Source organism: Takifugu rubripes, chromosome 15, assembly GCF_901000725.2.
Source record: "Takifugu rubripes chromosome 15, fTakRub1.2, whole genome shotgun sequence".
Lineage (NCBI taxonomy): Eukaryota > Metazoa > Chordata > Actinopteri > Tetraodontiformes > Tetraodontidae > Takifugu > Takifugu rubripes.
The window spans coordinates 9,835,727-9,853,455 of record NC_042299.1 but is presented as its reverse complement, the minus strand read 5'-3'; the positions used below and the strand labels follow the sequence as shown (position 1 = coordinate 9,853,455).

Genomic DNA, 17,729 nt, shown 5'->3' with positions numbered 1-17,729 from the left:
TCAAGTCACGGCGGAAGCATCCGAGGCCTCTCCGCTGGCGTGCGTTTTTAAACCGTGTCACTTCCTGTTTCATTTCAGACGCGGTTTCAGGGGTTGAACGCCTCATTTCAGCATGTTGACGCCTTTAAAAGGTCTAAATCTCTCATCTGCTCAGAGTGTATCTGCTAGCTTGGCTTGTAGTTTAAAGTCAGAGTTATTCTTTAACGATCCCATCGCGACCCTTCTGTAAATTCTGCTCCGGGGGGGGGACCCCTCCTCCGTAAGAACGAAACACCTTCAAGAATGAATGTGAAGTCGCTGATGTCTACCTTTAATTGAAGGGGTGGGGGAGTCACAGCAAAGCATGCACACCTCTCCCACCAGCATCCGCTGGCTGGGGTTTAACACGAGCGGCAGCCTGATTGAAATTCACAGTCGCACCCTGAGGCCCCCCCCCCCCGCAAGTCCTGTCAGATCAATGCACTTCATCCTTCATCTGTCCACATGGCACTCAAAGGCCGCTCTGCCACACAAATTACTGCTCTGCTGCATTATAACTTTGTTGGATCTGGCAGCGCACTGTACCCAAGGCGTCCTGAAATATCACTGACAGACCGAGCTGTCAGCCCAGATGTATCCGTCACCTGGAGAGGGAAGCGGAACAGACAGCTAATATCCAGAGGTCTTTCACGCCGGAGTTTATCAAAGCTTGGATTTGGACACAAGTTCATCACAAACAAGTCTGTTAGCTGTCGACCTTTAGCCTGTTCTGACACCGTCGAGTGGTCTTAAGCGAATGTTTATTGGCAGACAGTCTTCATTAGCTGCTTCGCTGCTAACGATAGCGCTAATTCACGTAGAATGTTGAGCGGTTATGTAGATTCATCCCAGCTGTCCTGCACAAAAGAAGCTGAAAAACCAGGAAACACGGTTGCTTACAGTCGGAAGAAGCTAATCCAAAAATCTCAACTAAAATGTTTAAACGGACGGAAACAGAAACTTTAAAAAAAAAATAGAGCTTTATATTTATACTGTTAGCGCGCGCCGTGTCTGACCTTCCTGCTGCGGATGTATTATTTATTAGACAGGGTAATCATGATTAGCCTAACCACAGCTCATGACTGAAATGTCTGGTGGGAAGGACAGCGCGTGCATGTGTGTGTGCGCGCGTGTGTGTAGGTGTGTGTTTTGCATTTCATTTGCTCAGTCACGCACGGCCGGCCTCATTCAGATTTCCATCAGGTGTCTGCGTGTCTTTATTTAGTGCAGCGAGTATATCCTGTCCTCCAGTCAATACTGACCCGGGGTCACACACCGACATCCATAAAATCAGCGGCGGCGTGCCTGAACTGTACATTTACACCTCACCCCCCCAGCATGCTAATGCTGCTCAGGCAGCCGCGTGATTTATCACAATCGTTTCATGTCCTGTTGGGTCCGCGGCCGCAGTTTCGCCGTTTAATCCCGGGAGAAATCAGAGCAAAGCAGATTGTAACAGATCCTCCTCCGAGGAGAAGCGGCGAGGAAGAACCCCCCCGGCCGTGGAGGAGAATTGGACTGGATGGCCGTTTCAGAAGACGTCAGGTTCCCCTAATGGGAAAAATGCTATTTGGCCGGCTGCGTCCTCTGACGCGTCTTCCTTCACGCAGGACATCCTTCAGTCCCAGACGGCTGTTTATCCTCGCCGCTCTGCCAGTAATGGGACGGACGCTTACAAACGCATTAGCTTTGGCCGAAGTTCCGCCGCGTCAGCACAATCCGTTTGATTTGCGACGTCCTCTCACATCCTTTATCTCCATCTTCAAAACATTTTCCCTTTTTTTTGCCTGGTAACTGCGCCACGCTCATAGTTTTCCCTCCATTTCTCGCCACAGAGGTCGTGCAGCTCAGCCTGGCGGAGGACCAGCGGATCAGCGTCTCCACGGTAACGGTGGGTCTCAGCGCCGTCCTCACTTGCGCCATCCAGGGGACGCTGCGCCCGCCGATCATCTGGAAGAGGAACGGCATCATCCTCAACTTCCTGGACCTGGAGGACATCAACGTGGGTGATCCTTTTGAGGAACGTTATGAACAGAAACGAGGTTGAAAGTGTTTAGTCGCTCCATGCTGCTCAGTTCTTAGACGCTCTTCAGGTCCGATCGATGGAATTTCCAATGAGGAGCGAAGTTAAAGCTCTTTAGACGTTTTATTTCCGACGTTTTCTGTGTGCTGAGGAGGAAAATAAGGAGGAAATGTTTGGAGCTTCAGAGGAAGGCGTCGTTATCGTGCTGAAGGAGCTCAGCTCTGCTCCGGCTTCGCCCCCACCGCGGGATCATATCCCGCTAATCGCGTCGTAATGAGCGACCCCGTTGATCTTCCGAGCTCCTAGGAGGAGTCTGGAGGAGACGCTGGTGGCCGGGGGGGTCCTCCAGGTTCTCCACCAGCTGTAAATTGATTTCCTAATGAAATAGTTGTGTGCAGAGGAGAGAGCGGAGGCCCAGTTTGGGATCCGGGATGGAGGACGGCTCCAGAACTCTCCAGACCTTCTTCTCTCCGGCCTGCGAGTGGAAAGGGGGCGAGGAGGCAGATTAGAACGGTGACAGCGTCTTCAATAATTCAGCCGCCCACGGTCCCTCTACGCTGGTGCCTCTGCGTTGCCTTGCAAACGCGTGTGTTGTTCCACGTCATTGAACATGTGGGACTTTTCCCTCCCTCTTTCATCCTTTTGAGGCCTTTTCCACGGATTCTTAATCATTGACAACAACTAGGGTGCAAACGCAGAGCTGACGTGGTCAGAAAACACCAGATGAGACGTCAAAACGCCCTTTCTGCTCCAGCGGCCCCCCACTGAGGGCTGGAGACGCCTGTGCTTCCCAACTGGGATTCAGCGGGACGACTTCACGGCTGTGGAGACACGGCGTTGATTATTGGGAAAACAGTGATCTCCGCCTCCTCTCCGCTCCAGCCGCTGCCGTTCTCGCTCCTCCTCTCCTCCTCCTCCTCCGCCTCTCTACCTCTTCTCCTCCTCCTCTCCTCCTCCTTCTCTCGCTCCTCCGCCTCTCTACCTCTTCTCCTCCTCCTCTCCTCCTCCTCTTGCTCCTCTCCACTTCCTCTCCTCCGCCGACAGATGCTTTGGTGCTGCTTGAAAACTGTCACCAGGCGTGCGTGACACCGACGTGACAGTGATCCAGGCGTTGCTGCTGTTTGGGTTTTGTTTTCCACCTGCCTTTTGGGGAAAACATCACTTTTAGCCTGCAAGGAAAGGAACCAGCTCCTCCTCTCCTCCTCCTCTCGCTCCCCCTCTCCTCATCCTCCTCTCCACCTCCTCCTCTCCTCCTCCTCTCGCTCCCCCTCTCCTCCTCCTCTCCACCTCCTCCTCTCCTCTTCTCCTCCTCCTCCACTTTAACTTCAGCTGGGTTTGAAGTCTGCGATGTTCTTTGGCCTCATCAGAGGATTTAGAGTTTAGAAACATACAGATGACCTCTGACCTTGATTTGACCTGTCAGTTCTCAAGCTGCGTATTTTGGGTGATACCCCTCACGACACCCCCACCTCAGGTCATCTGCTCCACCACTTGTGGGACAGCAAACTGTTTGATGCCCTAATCCCCCCCCTGCAACCCCCCCCGTGACTGCCGCGCCGCGTCGGCAACACCCCGCTCCATTCATCACCCTAATGGGCTTTATATTTTTAACCCCCGCCATTTATCAGGAGGTGGGATGATGGGAGAGGAGTGGGGGCTCGAATTCCCCGACGTCTGCCACAGCTCAACGGGGGGGCCGCTGATTCATGGGCCCCTCTTCCTCCTGGCATCGCTCTCACCGCCGCCCCCTGCTGTTCCACACCTCCCCTCGCAGCCGCTCCCTCCTCTTTTCCTCCCGCTTCCCTCGTTTGCCTCCTCCTGACTCTTCCTTCCTGTCGCAGGACTTTGGTGACGACGGCTCCCTGTACATCACCAAGGTGACGACCATCCACATGGGCAACTACAGCTGCCACGCCTACGGCTACGAGCACCTCTGCCAGACACATGTGCTGCAGGTGAATGGTCAGTAGCGCCTTTTCTCTTCCTTCAAGCGTCTCCCAACAGTCACATTTTCCCGTTCAACAGTGAAAAATTTGAAAACCTTCAGTTCTTTCAGGGGTATTTGTTGAATAAATACATTTAAAGCAGCCTGGTGCCGGGACTGTGCTATTACATTAGCTTACTGTGTGTTAAACCCAGGTGAGATGCTAACTGTCTGCAGCATTTACACGCCACAGATAGCCTGGCGTTGGGTTTGGCAGACTGAGCTGATCAAAGCGCCGCCGTCCTCGTCTTCATTAACACAAGAGGCTTCGGACCCCTCAAAGGGAACAGCAGCCACAAAGTTTGAAGCGTGATTAATCAGAAATGCGCGAGTCCAGATTTTATGTCTCTGTGCTTTTGTCTCAGCGTGCAGACGCGACGGCAGAGAAAGCCAACGTGTTCTCACTATCAGGAGAAGCACTGGGGGCCTTTTGAGGTTTCAATTGGGGAAAAAAAGAAGTGTGGTTGTGTTTATGAGAGATGGACTGATGAAGGGAGAGATCAGGCCAATGTTTCGTGGCTAGAAGAGGAAAACATCAGCCTGTAAAAGGACTGAGTGAAGCAACACATCGACCCGGCTCAATACTCAGTATTAAGGACGCTAAATCCAGGGTTTAAGTACAAATATACCAAATATACCGTACAAATATACCGAAACACTTCAGCGATGCCGTCGCTCCATTCAGCTTCACACCCTCGTGAACTGTGACCTCGCGTTTGGGCTCCGCCTCTCGGTAAATGTGGCTCCTCATTCATGGAGGCCTCAGAGCTGTTGGATCCTTGTTATGTGTGAATAGATCCCACGCTGAGGTGAGACCACGTGTGTGTGTTTGCTTTGCACTCCCGCGGGAAGTACCGTCCACCATCAAACTGTGTGTAATTATGTTTTCACCCCCCCACTCCTCCTCCAGTCCCTCCGGTGATCCTGGTCTACCCGGAAACGCAGGCCCAGGAGCCCGGCGTGTCTGCCAGCCTGCACTGCCACGCCGACGGCATCCCGAACCCCAAACTGCTGTGGCTGAAGAACGGCCTGGAGCTGCAGCCCAGATCCTCCAAACAGCTGTCCCTCCTAGGTGAGGGGGGGGTGTGGAGAAGCCGGGGGAGGGGGGCGGCTAGATGCATTTTGTACAAAGGTTCAATAGTAATGTTTCATCTGCTCTCCGTTATTTGGATTCCAACCTCTCTCCTGGGAGCAGCAGCTGTCTTCCTGTGTAAATACACTTTCATCCTCAGTGGCCTTCAGAGGCGAGAAAAAGCCGAGATTAAAAAATGAAATTAGAAATATTCTGTCCGTCAGACGCCGGCTAGTTTACCCAGACTAGACGGAGACGTGCGGTAAATACCCGCGGGAGCCCGGGGGCAGATGTGAGGACGGCTGCTCCTCATTACGGGAGAGTTTATCGGCTTGGTGTGGGTCATTACGTCGTAAGAGTGTGTTATCGGCCCGCCAACGTTCTAACACGGGAGGTTCTGCAGGGTTCACTGACACGTAAGCAGGCTTCACGTGCACAGGCTTCACGTGCACGGGCTAATGTGGGAGCTAAGCAGAAAACCGGTTCCCATTAAAGGCAGCGACATAGACGGACAACAAAGATGGCGGGCCCTCGCCGTCGCTGTCCGTGGTGCTGAAACCTCTCGTCTCCGCCGTTGATGATCGTTGTCTAATAAGTTTGCGCTCGGTCACGTTGCACCGTAAAGTCGCGCGGTGCCGCGCGGCGAGCCTGGTAGGTGGCGTTATTGATAATCTCTCTGAGGCAGATGCCGGCTTTTCATTACCTCTCTCGTTGTCATTAATCACATCCCTCGTTAGCCAGAGCTAATGGATGGCTGCGAGCCGCTTTTGGGGGAGATGAGCAAAATAAATCTGCGAGCTAAATGTCTTTCGCTTGCTTTGGGGAAATTATGAGACGGCGGAAGCGACGCGTATGCTAGCTGAGCAGGCGCTATCGCGGCCAGCCTCTTACGGGACAGAATTCTGGCTCACACGTTGGGGTTTTAATGTAAATGATAATATTGGCTAGTCAGTGCTCATCAGTCTATTGTGTTATTAAATCGGCGCGGCTAATGCTGCCATTAGCTGTATGTAGCAGCTGAATCCTGAAGTGGATAAATGTAAACTCTCCGTCTCTGTTCACATTCCGCTTAATGTTGCAAAACTGATAGCACCGCACTTTCCGCTGCAGATGGATAATGAGGCTAAATATACTGGAAGCATTTCTTTCCTTCTTCTTTCTTTCTATTTTCTTCCCTCTTTCTCTCTGTGGCCGGCACAGATGCTTTTCTGCCTGCTGTAGACAAAAACTGGGAGCAGGAAAAAGAGAGCAAACAGGCATCAGCTGAAGGCAGCTTCAGTAACCACCTGGGGAAAAAAGCACTTCAATGAAAGAAAGACAGATTCGGCCAGGTTTTCAGCCTCATGAAATAATATTTTGAGCTTTAAAATGGAGACAGCAGGCTGCTGTTCCTTGACATGAAAAGCCTGAATTACATGTTCTGCATCTTAACATGTATTAGCATTAGCATCTTCAGTGTGCGTCGTCCACAGGTAACAAAGGTATCAGATGCTACCCAAAGCTAATGATCATTCGGCGATTGGTGGTTATAAATGGGCATCTGATGACCTCAGCTCGCAAACACACCGCCACCACAAACTATTACAAGCTTGCAATGTAAGTAAATGGTGGTTTTGTGGCTTTCAGCACGGATCACAGGCCAATCGTGAATCGGGAGCGGTCCGGAACGCCGCGTCATTCTGTGCCGGTCTGCTCCGAGGCAGCCTTCACATCAAAGGCTGGTGCACTTGTCTTCCCCAGATAAAAGGGAATTCTAATCAAAACGGCAGAGACATTTCACTAATGTGAAACGCTTTGCGTCAACTTCACCGACGCCTCGTTAAATGACTGCCCGGTCGGCATGAATTAGTGGCTCCACGAGTCCGACTTCCTGCAGGTGCAGGTGTGGTTTCATATATTCTCAGCAGGTACCTGAGTAGAGAGAACTTGATCTTATATAGCAGGACCCATAGGAGCAGCACTCAGCCATGGCTCCCATATCTCACGGGAATAATCAGACCAGCTGTGCATCAAAGCTTGGATGCCCCGCCTCAGATCAAAGCCAGCGCGTTCCTCCGTGACCCCTCGCCTTTGCGTGTAAAGTGTATTTGCAGGCAGCAGCCGCGTTGCTAGGTGTCTTCCCTGTGCTAATGTTAGCGCCGTTTCCTTGTAGCGAACGGCACTGAGCTGCTGATCGGCAGCGTCAGGTACGAGGACACCGGAGCCTACACCTGCATCGCCAAGAACGAGGTGGGGGTGGACGAAGACATCTCCTCGCTCTTCGTGGAGGACTCGGCCAAGAAGACCCGTAAGTCTCCTTCGTCTATGTCTAACCTGATAAATACTTTAGGATGGTGCTCCAACTGTAGAGGAACTTGCCTAATTATCTACCCCCCCCCCCCCTTCACCTCTGTCTCCATACAGTTGCAAACATTCTGTGGAGAGAAGAAGGTAAGGCAGCAGCAGCCGTCAGAGTGCATGATGATCATCGTACTGTCCAGAAGAACCCCAAAGTCATTTCCCCTCCAGCAACAAATCCCACTAAATCTTTCAAGTCTTCTCTGTCTCCAACCGTTTCGCTCCGCTGCTGGTCGGCAGAGTCGTAGCTACCAGAAGCGAAGCTGTAAACAGATGCTCCTTAATCGTTTCACCACATTGGTGGGGCTGCCAGCAGCATCGTTTTGCATGGGAAAACCCATTTTTTAGAATGGTAAATACCATCTATCAGCGCCGCGTCAAGCTGACCGCAGTACCAGCAGAGGCCACTGAGTGTTAGCCTCCGGCGGAAGCATTTGTATTGAACCATGCACGAGCATTTATCAAGTTGATTTTGCACCAGCGCCAGTGTTTATTTTCGGGGGACGTCTCGGGGTTTTGATGTATATTTTTGCCTTTTCTTCCCCCAGTGTGGTTTGAGCCGTTTAGCGCTCAGTCCCACCACGCTCCTCCACAAAATTAATGTAGCGGTTGGCTAACAAGTACATCGTAATCGTGGTTTCTCTCTACACGGTTGTTCTACACATTATTCTCACAATACTCTATTTCCCCTCAAGAAGCTTTATTAAGGCTCTTTAACGTCCCGCTACGGTACGTTTCGGGCTGACAGGGGACATGTTAGCGCTGTAAAAAACGAAGCATGCACTACAAGTTCTCGCTAATGAGTATAGCATACAAACAGGACGTCTTGCTGCGTCCGCCACAAAAGGAAGGGAAGAAAGGTGGCAGTTTTCAACAGGGTGCCGTGTTCTCCTCCAGGGCTGAGCGTGGGGAACATGTTCTACGTGTTCTCCGATGAAGGCATCACCGTCCTGCAGCCGAGCGAGTGTGAGATCCGCAGACACATGAAGCGGACAGAGAGGATCGTCGCTACTTATGTAAGTGCTTTGCTGCTTGCGCGGTTGGTTTCTGTCTCTACTGCCACAAACTTGGAGGCTGTGGTTCCTTTTGCTCCCTTCCTGTTGTCCATGGGAGAGAGGACATCGGTTTACTGAAGGTAAAGGGATTATTTGTGTCCATTAGTCAAAGGAGTCTATAACATGGACCCCAGGGCTTTTAATCCACCGTGTTCCCAAAGCAATAGGCTTTGGACGGTGAAAGTTCCCTGTTCTTTTCAGAGATGTGGTTTTACAGGAGCCCGTAATGCTATTAGAGATCAATACAAACCCAATAAGCGATGTGTTAGCCAGTTCCTGCTGTAAACAGCACTTTCTCTGCTTAGCTGGGGTGAAGACAAGCTGGGAACTTTAGGAACCCGCCAGTCGACCCCGTCCCTGTAAGCAAAATCAATCTGTTAGAGCTCCCGTAGAAGCAAAACGGTGCTCCTAAATTCTGAAGTTAGCTAGACACCACTACGACCGAATCCCGCTCATAAAAGTCGATTCAATCTCCCATCATCCCCTCTGCTCCCTGCCTCCCCTCCCAGGATGAGATGTGCCCCAAAGGCGAAGGAGTGTCGCCTCAGCGCTGCGTCTGGTCCTCGGCCGTCAACGTCAGGGACAAGTACATCTACGTGACACAGCCCCTCCTCAGCCGACTGCTGGTGGTCGACATCCAGGCGCAGAAGGTGGTGCAGGTGGGTGGAGCCAAGCAGGAGAACGCCAGAAAACCAGTGAAATCGAAGCCTTTATCCACATATTATCCCAAAGTTCTCAATCGGATCTTTGCATAGTAAAGTCGTTACGGCATTTTTCCACTGACGTGTTTCCTGACGTCCTTATGGCAGCACGGCGTGATATTGAACATGAGGTTCTTCATGCAAAGGCTGCAGGAAACTGACGTCTCAAAGTGTCGCCGCAAAACACGTCACCAATTCCAAAAGCCCGACGGCGTCGCCGTCATGAGTGGTATTCGGCTCAACTTGCCAGCTATTAAACTGCTGATATAAGAAGACCACATGCAAGGGGAAATAAATCAAACACACACTCAAGCACTGGGAACAATACGGTGCCTGGTTGGGTGCGGGCTAGCGCGCCATTCATCTTAGCTGTAAAGGCTGTTTAGAGAGTGAATCCCTCAGGGGCTCTTCCCAGGGTCAACATCATTTATACTCGGGGAGCGGATGAGCAGAAATAGGCTTAACTCAAGGAGACAGAGGCAGGAGCGGAGAGGGGAGATAAGTGGAAGTCTGAGTTGAGGGAGAAACCAGGAGATGGCAATTTGAGCCAGCAGCGGCGCGAGCGTGTGACAATTATAAACCTGTTACACCGAGGTTCAAAGCAACTGCAAATGAAAGCCGCGCTACCTGCAGCAGGCGTCCATATTTTGGTTCGCAGGCCATTTAGCTAGCGACACACCGAGTTCACGATTGTTTACAAAAGGAGGCCAACGCTTCCTCTTTCTTGGTTCCAAAAGGTGCAGTTTGTTCTTTAAGCTAATGAAGCTGCAGTGAAAATATTCTTGATGATCACGTTGATCCATGAGGAATCCAGGACCAACCTTAACTATGACAGAGTCATGTGACAGTCACATGACAGGACATTTGCACGATTACGTGTTTACAAGTTTACGAATAAGGACATTTTAAGCAACATTCACTCTGATTTGAGTGATTCCTACAATTATAGGGATTCATTTGTTTTATCCAGGTAAAAAGATTCCTGCTAATACAAAATCCTGGGAATGTTGCCGGATAAGGGGTCAATCGTTAAACTACTGTATGTCCTGCTTCCAGACCGTCGTTTCCAACAGAAAAAGACACATCATGAACTGAAACCTCTAACGGGTCCAAAGGGAGAACCTCAACAAAGCTTAAATCAGAAAAAGACTGTTGTTCTGGGTGAAAAGTCTTTGTTCTGCAGACACCGAACGATGGCCGTGAACATGTACACTAATAAAGGCTTTGGAGCTTTGCCCGCGCCGGTACGCACATGGAAAATTGCTCGTTTGTGATATTTCCCAGCGAAAAGATCTAACCTTGAACGTAACGCGCCAGCCCCATTTTCGACTAACCTGCCGGGCTTGAAAACAAACTGCACATCCGCTAATTAGAGAGACGGCCACATGACACATGCCTCTGGTCACAATGGCAGCGAGCACGCCATCAAATTTCCATGGCGCTTTTTCCACACGTGCGCTTGAGTAAAGAGAATTCCAGGTTTGCTGGAGGATGAAATTGGCAATGTGAAATTTATTGTTGTTATTGTATCTTTGTTGTCGTGCTCCAGTGCGGCCGCCCTCATCAGTCGTGAAACAGCCAAAAAGTTGAAGGAAGCCTTGACGGCATCAATTAGCAGCGGCCGATATCGTCTGTCACGATGGCGTCTGTCACAGATGGCGTCTGTCACAGATGGCGTTCAGCGGCGGCCCAGAAACGAAGCTGCTTTCTCCTTTGTGAGAGGTTCAGGTTCAGGGCCGGGGTATTAGCTCTCAGCGTGTCTGCCATACTGGTGAAGATGTTTTCTCCTTCCTATAGTGGCCACATATAATCCATCTCCCATGGCTGCACTACAGCCTGACCCCCCCCCCCCCCCCCAGCTACGTCATGTAGGAAGCTAAACGCATGCTAAGGCGGGGTGGTGTACAGCAGACACATGCTGAGTTGGCACTTGGCTGACCAGTGAGGAGAGGAGGTCCGGACCTCCCATTATTGAGCCTAGAGCGCTGTGGTCTCGCTCCGCTGCTGAGGGGGCCCCCCCACCCCCCGCCCCTGCCCCCCTACTCAGGAGCAGGGTAATGGATTGTGTTATTCTTTACGGCAGACCTGAGGTTGAGCGCAGTCAGTTCTTTTGGATTCTTTTTCATCTCTGCACGCCGGCCTTTGTTCCGTTCTTCCGTGTCAGATATCCTCGGTCTCCGCCGGCAACGGCTGCACGTGCCGAGCGCTCCCGGCGTAACCCCGCTGACGCGCAAGACGGCTTATTTCTGAAAGCCCTTCACGCTGGAGTTTATTTCAACTTGACATGCCCGTTTCTTGCGTAACCGGGGAAGGGAAATACAGGTGAAGGAAGCCTTGCAACATTCTCCCACAACAACAGGAAACCAGGGTTGGGAATGATTTCAATGTATTAGTGGAACTCATTCTAGAAAAAGAAAACACTTATTTGTGTATTTATTTGAGCATTTATTTTTGCGTAAATCCAACTAATAAAGGTGGTAGGAGGTGAGGCTGCGAGCTTTTTTAGACTACCGCTAGGGGTATCGGAGACAAGAGGTCTGATCTGAACAGAAAACTGGACTCTTCTCTTATTCACTTGCCTTCAGTTGAGATCCAGAGCTGTGTTCACGTTCCGCTCTCGTTCTCCTGGCCAGCCAGTAAAGGTCACGCTAAAAGGGCTCGCTAGCCGGATACACACGCAAGGAAGAAAATATCGACCCTCCAGCTTGTGTCCCCGACTGTTCATCGGGATTATTTTTGGTGAACTCTGACCTCGACCTTCCTCCCATTTTGTAGGCCGTGGCAACGGACCCGTTCCCAGTGAAGATGCTGTACGATAAGTCACATGACCAGGTGTGGGTGATGACGTGGGGCGATATGGACAGAACACATCCAACCCTGCAAGTGAGTGTGTTTTCTGTGATTCTTCACTCTAGTCAGGGCGGATTATGTCTAATTTACATATTTACAGAAACTCCAGGCCAGCCAAGGGCTTTTTTTAAACTTTATCTTATTTTTTCTCCACACACAGACTTACTGTGTTTTACCTCTGAGTCTTTATCTTCCTGTGAAGGTATAAATCTGTAGAAGCTAAATGATAAATAATGGAACGAGCTCTTCATTGTATTTGGGGGTCGACACTTGAAATGTGTTTAAGAGCATTCACCAAACCATCAAAGCAGCAATTCACTGGTGTGGCGAGCGTCCCTTCGGACCGCCGGTCTTCCACGCTTCACAAATGAGAAATGATCACAGGTGCAGTTGGTTTTAATCCTCCTCAGAGGAGAGCATAGGGTCGAGGAGACGGAGGGGAACGGGAGCGGAGCTGAAGCCCGCGGGAGCAGCGTGGAGGAGGCCTCCAGGAGCGCCGCCGCCGAGGGTTCCTGATGGAACACAAACACGTTCTTGGTTCCCAGCAAGGGATTTAAAGCCGCTCTTCATTACAGGGACTGCGACGGAATTATAGACACAAATTCGTGATTGTTTAGAGGATCCGTGGAGTTCACTGACTCCATTTGTCTGTGCGACTTCAGCTGGGACCAAACGGATGAGTCAGAAGCCGAGTCTCAGCGTGAAACTGCTGTTTCAATTCTAAGTCCTCCCTGGAAGCTCGGGACGTGTACGTGTTCCATCTGTTTCATCAAGCATCGGATTTAACGCGGGACCGGTCTTGGGACAGCTAGGCATCCCACAATGCATTTCAACTCCAGGCAGAGCTGCAGCAGTGGTGAAGAGGACCTACTTCCAAGTGTGTGCTGCAAATTTGGCAGCATAGAAACAAAGGAAAGCAACTAGTAAAGCAACCTTTTTGCTTTAAATAATGTGGTAGCTACCGAGATAAACAGCGGCCCTCCACGTTTATACTCTAGCGTTACCATAAATGTCCACTGAAGGCGGAAAGTTGCTAATCTAGATGATATACGTCCAACTCACCTAGTGCCTTTTAGTGTGGAGGCATAAACTGCGGGGCGGTCGTTTTTGTGAATATTTTATTTGGAGTCGCAGCTATAAGCAGTAAAAAGACAACAACCCTTTTGTGGGTTTTAAACAGCTTTCTGCTGATCTGTGATCTGCGTGGCAACGGCGACGTATTTCTGCGTCCCAAAAGTCATTTGTGTGTACTTGCCGACCTACACACCAGCGGTGTTTATGTCAAGGCTGTTCATAACGTCGTCTGAAGGTTATTGTTTCAAATGAAGTGGAAAATTCCCTGACAGCCGACGCTTTTTCTTTCCAATATTCCGACGCAGTAAGAGTAGAAGAAGCTGTTTTGCATAATGTCTCCAACACGCCGTCGCTGTTTTAACGGCTGCGGCCTGAACTCAGACGGTGGTTTTGGGTTTCTGAGCTCATCCGGGGGTCACGAATAATTAGAAAACACGACACAAATCGCTCAAGAATGCTATAACTGGGAGGCACGTAATAGATTGGCGTCCACGGTGGAGCACGCCACCGATAAACGGCCTGATAATGTCATTATCATCCGAACTGAAAGCTATTGACCTGTCCCACAGCAGCCCGTCGCACAGGCGGATCACACGCGGGTCTGAGTGTGGTTATCTTTCCAGCCCGGTGTGTGCTGCATTTTAAAGCAGCCAAAGTTTGGCGGATGGCTCAATATCTCAGTGTAAACACGGGAGCGAGCGCGATTGTCGATTCATTAGAGGAGACAAATGGATGGTTGAGGCGGGCGGAGGGAGACGTGGCCTTTCAGGCTGTCAGTCCAGCCTCGGCCTACGTGACGACCAGACGCTTAACTCTCAGGCTTTTTATCCTCCGGAACACGAGGGTGGAATATCTTAGTCTTCTCATCGTGTCACAGCTCAAATGATGGATTTAGTTTAATAATGCAGCTAATAACTTTGTTTTCTTGTTTTCTGGGGTTTCTTCTATTACTTTAACCTTTCCGTCTGCTGTTATCGCCGCTTTTTCTTTTGCATTAAATGTTCCTTTTTTTTCTCTCTGTTTGTTTCAAATATTAATATCAAAGGATGTGCCAGGGTTTATGGCGGCTTCCTGGACATAAATCATTGTTTGCAGCCTCACCAATAATGAAAAACCTCATTTAGACCAGTAACTCCGGAAGGACCGACACGTGACATTTACATCTGATCTGCTGATTATATAGAAAATGTATTTATTCCCCACGTCGCTGCATTAAGGATCGGAGTTAACCAGGGAGACGGAGTCAGCCGGCGCATCTGTAATATCCTTTATATTCCCTGTGGAGCGACCAGATGAGTAATTCTGACAGTTTATAAAAAGCACATTTTCAGCAACCGTGTAACACGCGGGGTTATATTAAAGCGCCTCCTGAGATTTATTGACAGAAACACGCGGGGGCATGCGAAGAATCCCATTTCATTTGGCCGCGCTGTGTGTGGACGCTGCTGAAAAACAACAGCTCCCCGGTAGGAACCGGCCCAGCCCCCCCACCTCCCCTGATATTAAAGCAGAGAGGGAAACTAAAGTGGGTCTAGATGAAATTCCAGGGATGGACGGCGCCAGGCTGAACCCAGCCGCGTTGAGATGAGAGCACATGTTGCCCAGAGCAGCAGCCCAATTAATCGCCCGAGGCTGCGTTACCTCTGTTATTGTCTTCTGCCACTAACGAACCTTCTTTAAAAGAGGACTCGTCTGGTTCCTCACATGTTTCGAAGCCGTCAGGTGTGTTGAAAGGAGAGCGTGAACAGAGACCGGCGTGTTTCACAGCGTCTTGGAGTATTTTTCAGTTTTTCCACGCTGTTCAGACGGGCCCGTGGAGCCCGCCCTCCCCCGCTGGGCATCAAGGGCAGGCTCAGCCGGAGTGGCGCAGGCGGAGACATCAAAATAGACTCCATGCTCGCTTCTTCCCTTTTAAAAACAAAACCGCTCTCCGGTAAACACACGCTTGGTGTGTGAACATGAAGCCTGCTTCAGCCAGCCAAGTTTTACTGGGAATATAAAGCTGAGTTGGTGCCGGGCGACGCAACAGACGGCGGAATTTGACTTTCCACAAATGTCCCCCGACAGCCATGATGGACGTGATGGACGTGATGGACGTGCGCTCCTCCCTCTGCATTACACGTATGATGTCACGCAGAGAGATGAAGGACCCGCGGACGTTCTCGGACAGCGGCCGTCAGAGAATGAGATGCTTTATTAGATTACTAAGAGTGGTCCATGTGTCACCAGCTGGAGTCATAAACACATGTTTATCTGCTCCCAGATATATGGACGCGTCACCTGCTTGTTAGGAGCGGAGACGGACGAGCTTTGATTTCAATTGCAGAAGCTGGTAGCATTCAGCCGCAGCTCAAAGGTCACGGGATTAGCATTGCCGACCCCATATTTCATTTTCCCACGAGCACCTTTGCTTTAACACCTGTAGCAAAAGGCTGACGTGATGTATGAAGCCCGCACTGATACATGTGTGTGTTGGTGTGTGTGTGTGGGTGTGGGTGTGGGTGTGTTGAACTGACGGACAAGACAATTGATGTACATGTCTGAACGTAAAGCCATCTCTCTTTGTCAAACCTCTCCTCTTGCTTTAGCTGGTGCCACTCCAACATGTGACCTTTGCGTCCTTGCTCGGAAACTTGCTATTTTTCCCAGAGAGATTGTTCAAGTCCCAGACTCACAGCATCTGTGGGCGTAGGCAGCGGGAAACGTGTTTCTACTGTACAATGAATTTCTTTCTCTGCTCAGCACAGTAAATGCTGGAGATCGGAGGGAACTGTAGCACAACATGGACTGGGTGTGCAACCCGAGAGTGTAAACAAGTGGATGTTTGGGAAGGTAGCAAAAGCAGCGCGTAATAACGTAGTAGGACTGCCATCTGATTCCAGCGTGCGCCACCTGTGTAAACAGTATACAGTCCTGCTCTGCATCCTTAACTGCTAACTGTTGCTGCTGCTAAATCTTTTTTGGTTCACTTTTAACAGACATTTTCACCCAAAACTAGACAGAAAATGGACTTGCTGCCCAAATCGCCGTTGGCCACGGGAGCTAAACTGTAATATCTGCTCTCTACACAGGTGATTCCACAAGCGAGCGTGGGAGAAGTGCATCGGGCCATCCGCACAACTTTCCAGAGGGTCACCGACTTCTTCATCCCTCCCACCAACCTGATCATCACTCATGTGAGGTAAAGCGAGGCTGGCGCTCACCTCTGACCTCTTAAACAAAGGCGGCCTCATTGCTCGCTCGTCACGGCCGTCTGAACTGAAGGAGAAAAGAACAAATGAGAATTCTAATGACGTGTGCTAAAGATCAGCCGCCCAAATCAGGGAAGGCTATTAACCTTCCTTTCAACTTTGTCCTTTCAGGTTTGCCTTCGTCTTCCTCAAAAATGAGCCCGCCGTGCACAAGATCGACCTGGAGACCTTCCACCGAGTCAAGACCATCAGCCTGAAGAACTACAGCTGCATCCCCGTCAGCATGGCTTACACCCATCTGAGCGGCTTCTACTTTGTCCAGTGCCAGAGCAAGAGCCGCCTGAGGGCCCCGCCCCAGCTCCTCATCGACAGCGTCACAGACGCCGTCATCGGTCCAAACCTAAATGTCACCGGGAGGCCTTTTGTGTCGCCCGACGGCCGTTACGTTGTGACGCCGGACCCTGGGAGCGCCAAGCTGATAGTACAGACTGTATCTTTCCAGGGGGAACTGTCTCTGAACCTGGAGCTGGATGAGCCTTTAGCCGTCTCTGACGTGGCCTTCCAGCCGTCCTTCGTCGAGTCCAACCAGCACGTTGTCGTGGCGACGTCAGGCTCAAGCACAGACCTTCTGTTCGCCGATTTATCTTCAGGCAGGGTTGAGGTTCTCCGGAGCCTCAAGGAGCCACTGGCCCCACAGGCCTGGCCTTGGGGGGTCCCCAACAGGGTGGTGGTCACCAGCGGGCTGTTTGGACAGTACCTAGTAACGCCATCAGCCGAGTCACTCTTCGTCCTGAACGGCAAACAGAGAACGCCGCACTGCGAGGTGTCAGATATCAAGAGAGGCAACACAGTTGTTTGGGTCGGGGAGGTATGAACGAGAGGAAAAAAATACAGAAATAAAAAAAGAGAGGTGTAGAATTAGGGGCCGGCCTCAATCAAAAGAAAGGAAGAAAGATCAGGCCAAATTATCTAAATCTAAGATTAATGTGAACACATGTTGTGGACTCAACCCCGGGATGAGAGAGGGAGGGAGGGAGGGAGGGAGAGAGGGAGGGAGAGAGAGAGGGAGGGAGAGAGAGAGGGAGGGAGAGGGGGAGAGAGAGGGGGAGAGGGAGGGAGAGGGAGGTAGAAAGAGATCCCTTCAAGGATTCCTGTAACAAAAGTACGCCTAAATAGAGTCTTTGAGAAAACATAAAGAAACCCTCTTGTGATATTTCTACTGGGAGAAAGTGTTGATGCCGTTCAGTGCAACAGTGATCATTGTGCACTTAACTCAGCAGAATTGTACATTAATGCACTTCCTTCCATGTGATCACAGCAAATAGGTACCTGCAGAGGGATTATTAATGAACTATGAACTATGCACAATGCTCACTTTTTTTAGAGTAAAAAGCTTTCCGGTTTGGTTTCTCGACTCTGTTCTC

The 17,729-nt window shown here is 50.6% G+C and overlaps 1 protein-coding gene across 1 annotated transcript in view; it reads left to right on the top strand.

Moving 5' to 3' along the window:
- Positions 1–17,343, top strand: part of fstl4 (follistatin-like 4) — a 92,825-nt gene extending 75,482 nt beyond the window's left edge. Inside the window, exons 7-16 of the mRNA XM_011611340.2 lie at positions 1,854–2,020; positions 3,883–4,003; positions 4,936–5,097; positions 7,250–7,384; positions 7,501–7,527; positions 8,332–8,450; positions 8,999–9,148; positions 11,966–12,073; positions 16,186–16,295; positions 16,477–17,343. Of these exons, the coding sequence (XP_011609642.2) occupies positions 1,854–2,020; positions 3,883–4,003; positions 4,936–5,097; positions 7,250–7,384; positions 7,501–7,527; positions 8,332–8,450; positions 8,999–9,148; positions 11,966–12,073; positions 16,186–16,295; positions 16,477–17,179 (1,802 nt within the window). The 3' untranslated portion in view covers positions 17,180–17,343. The remainder of the gene's footprint in view (positions 1–1,853; positions 2,021–3,882; positions 4,004–4,935; positions 5,098–7,249; positions 7,385–7,500; positions 7,528–8,331; positions 8,451–8,998; positions 9,149–11,965; positions 12,074–16,185; positions 16,296–16,476) is intronic.
- The last annotated feature ends 386 nt before the right edge of the window (positions 17,344–17,729 follow it).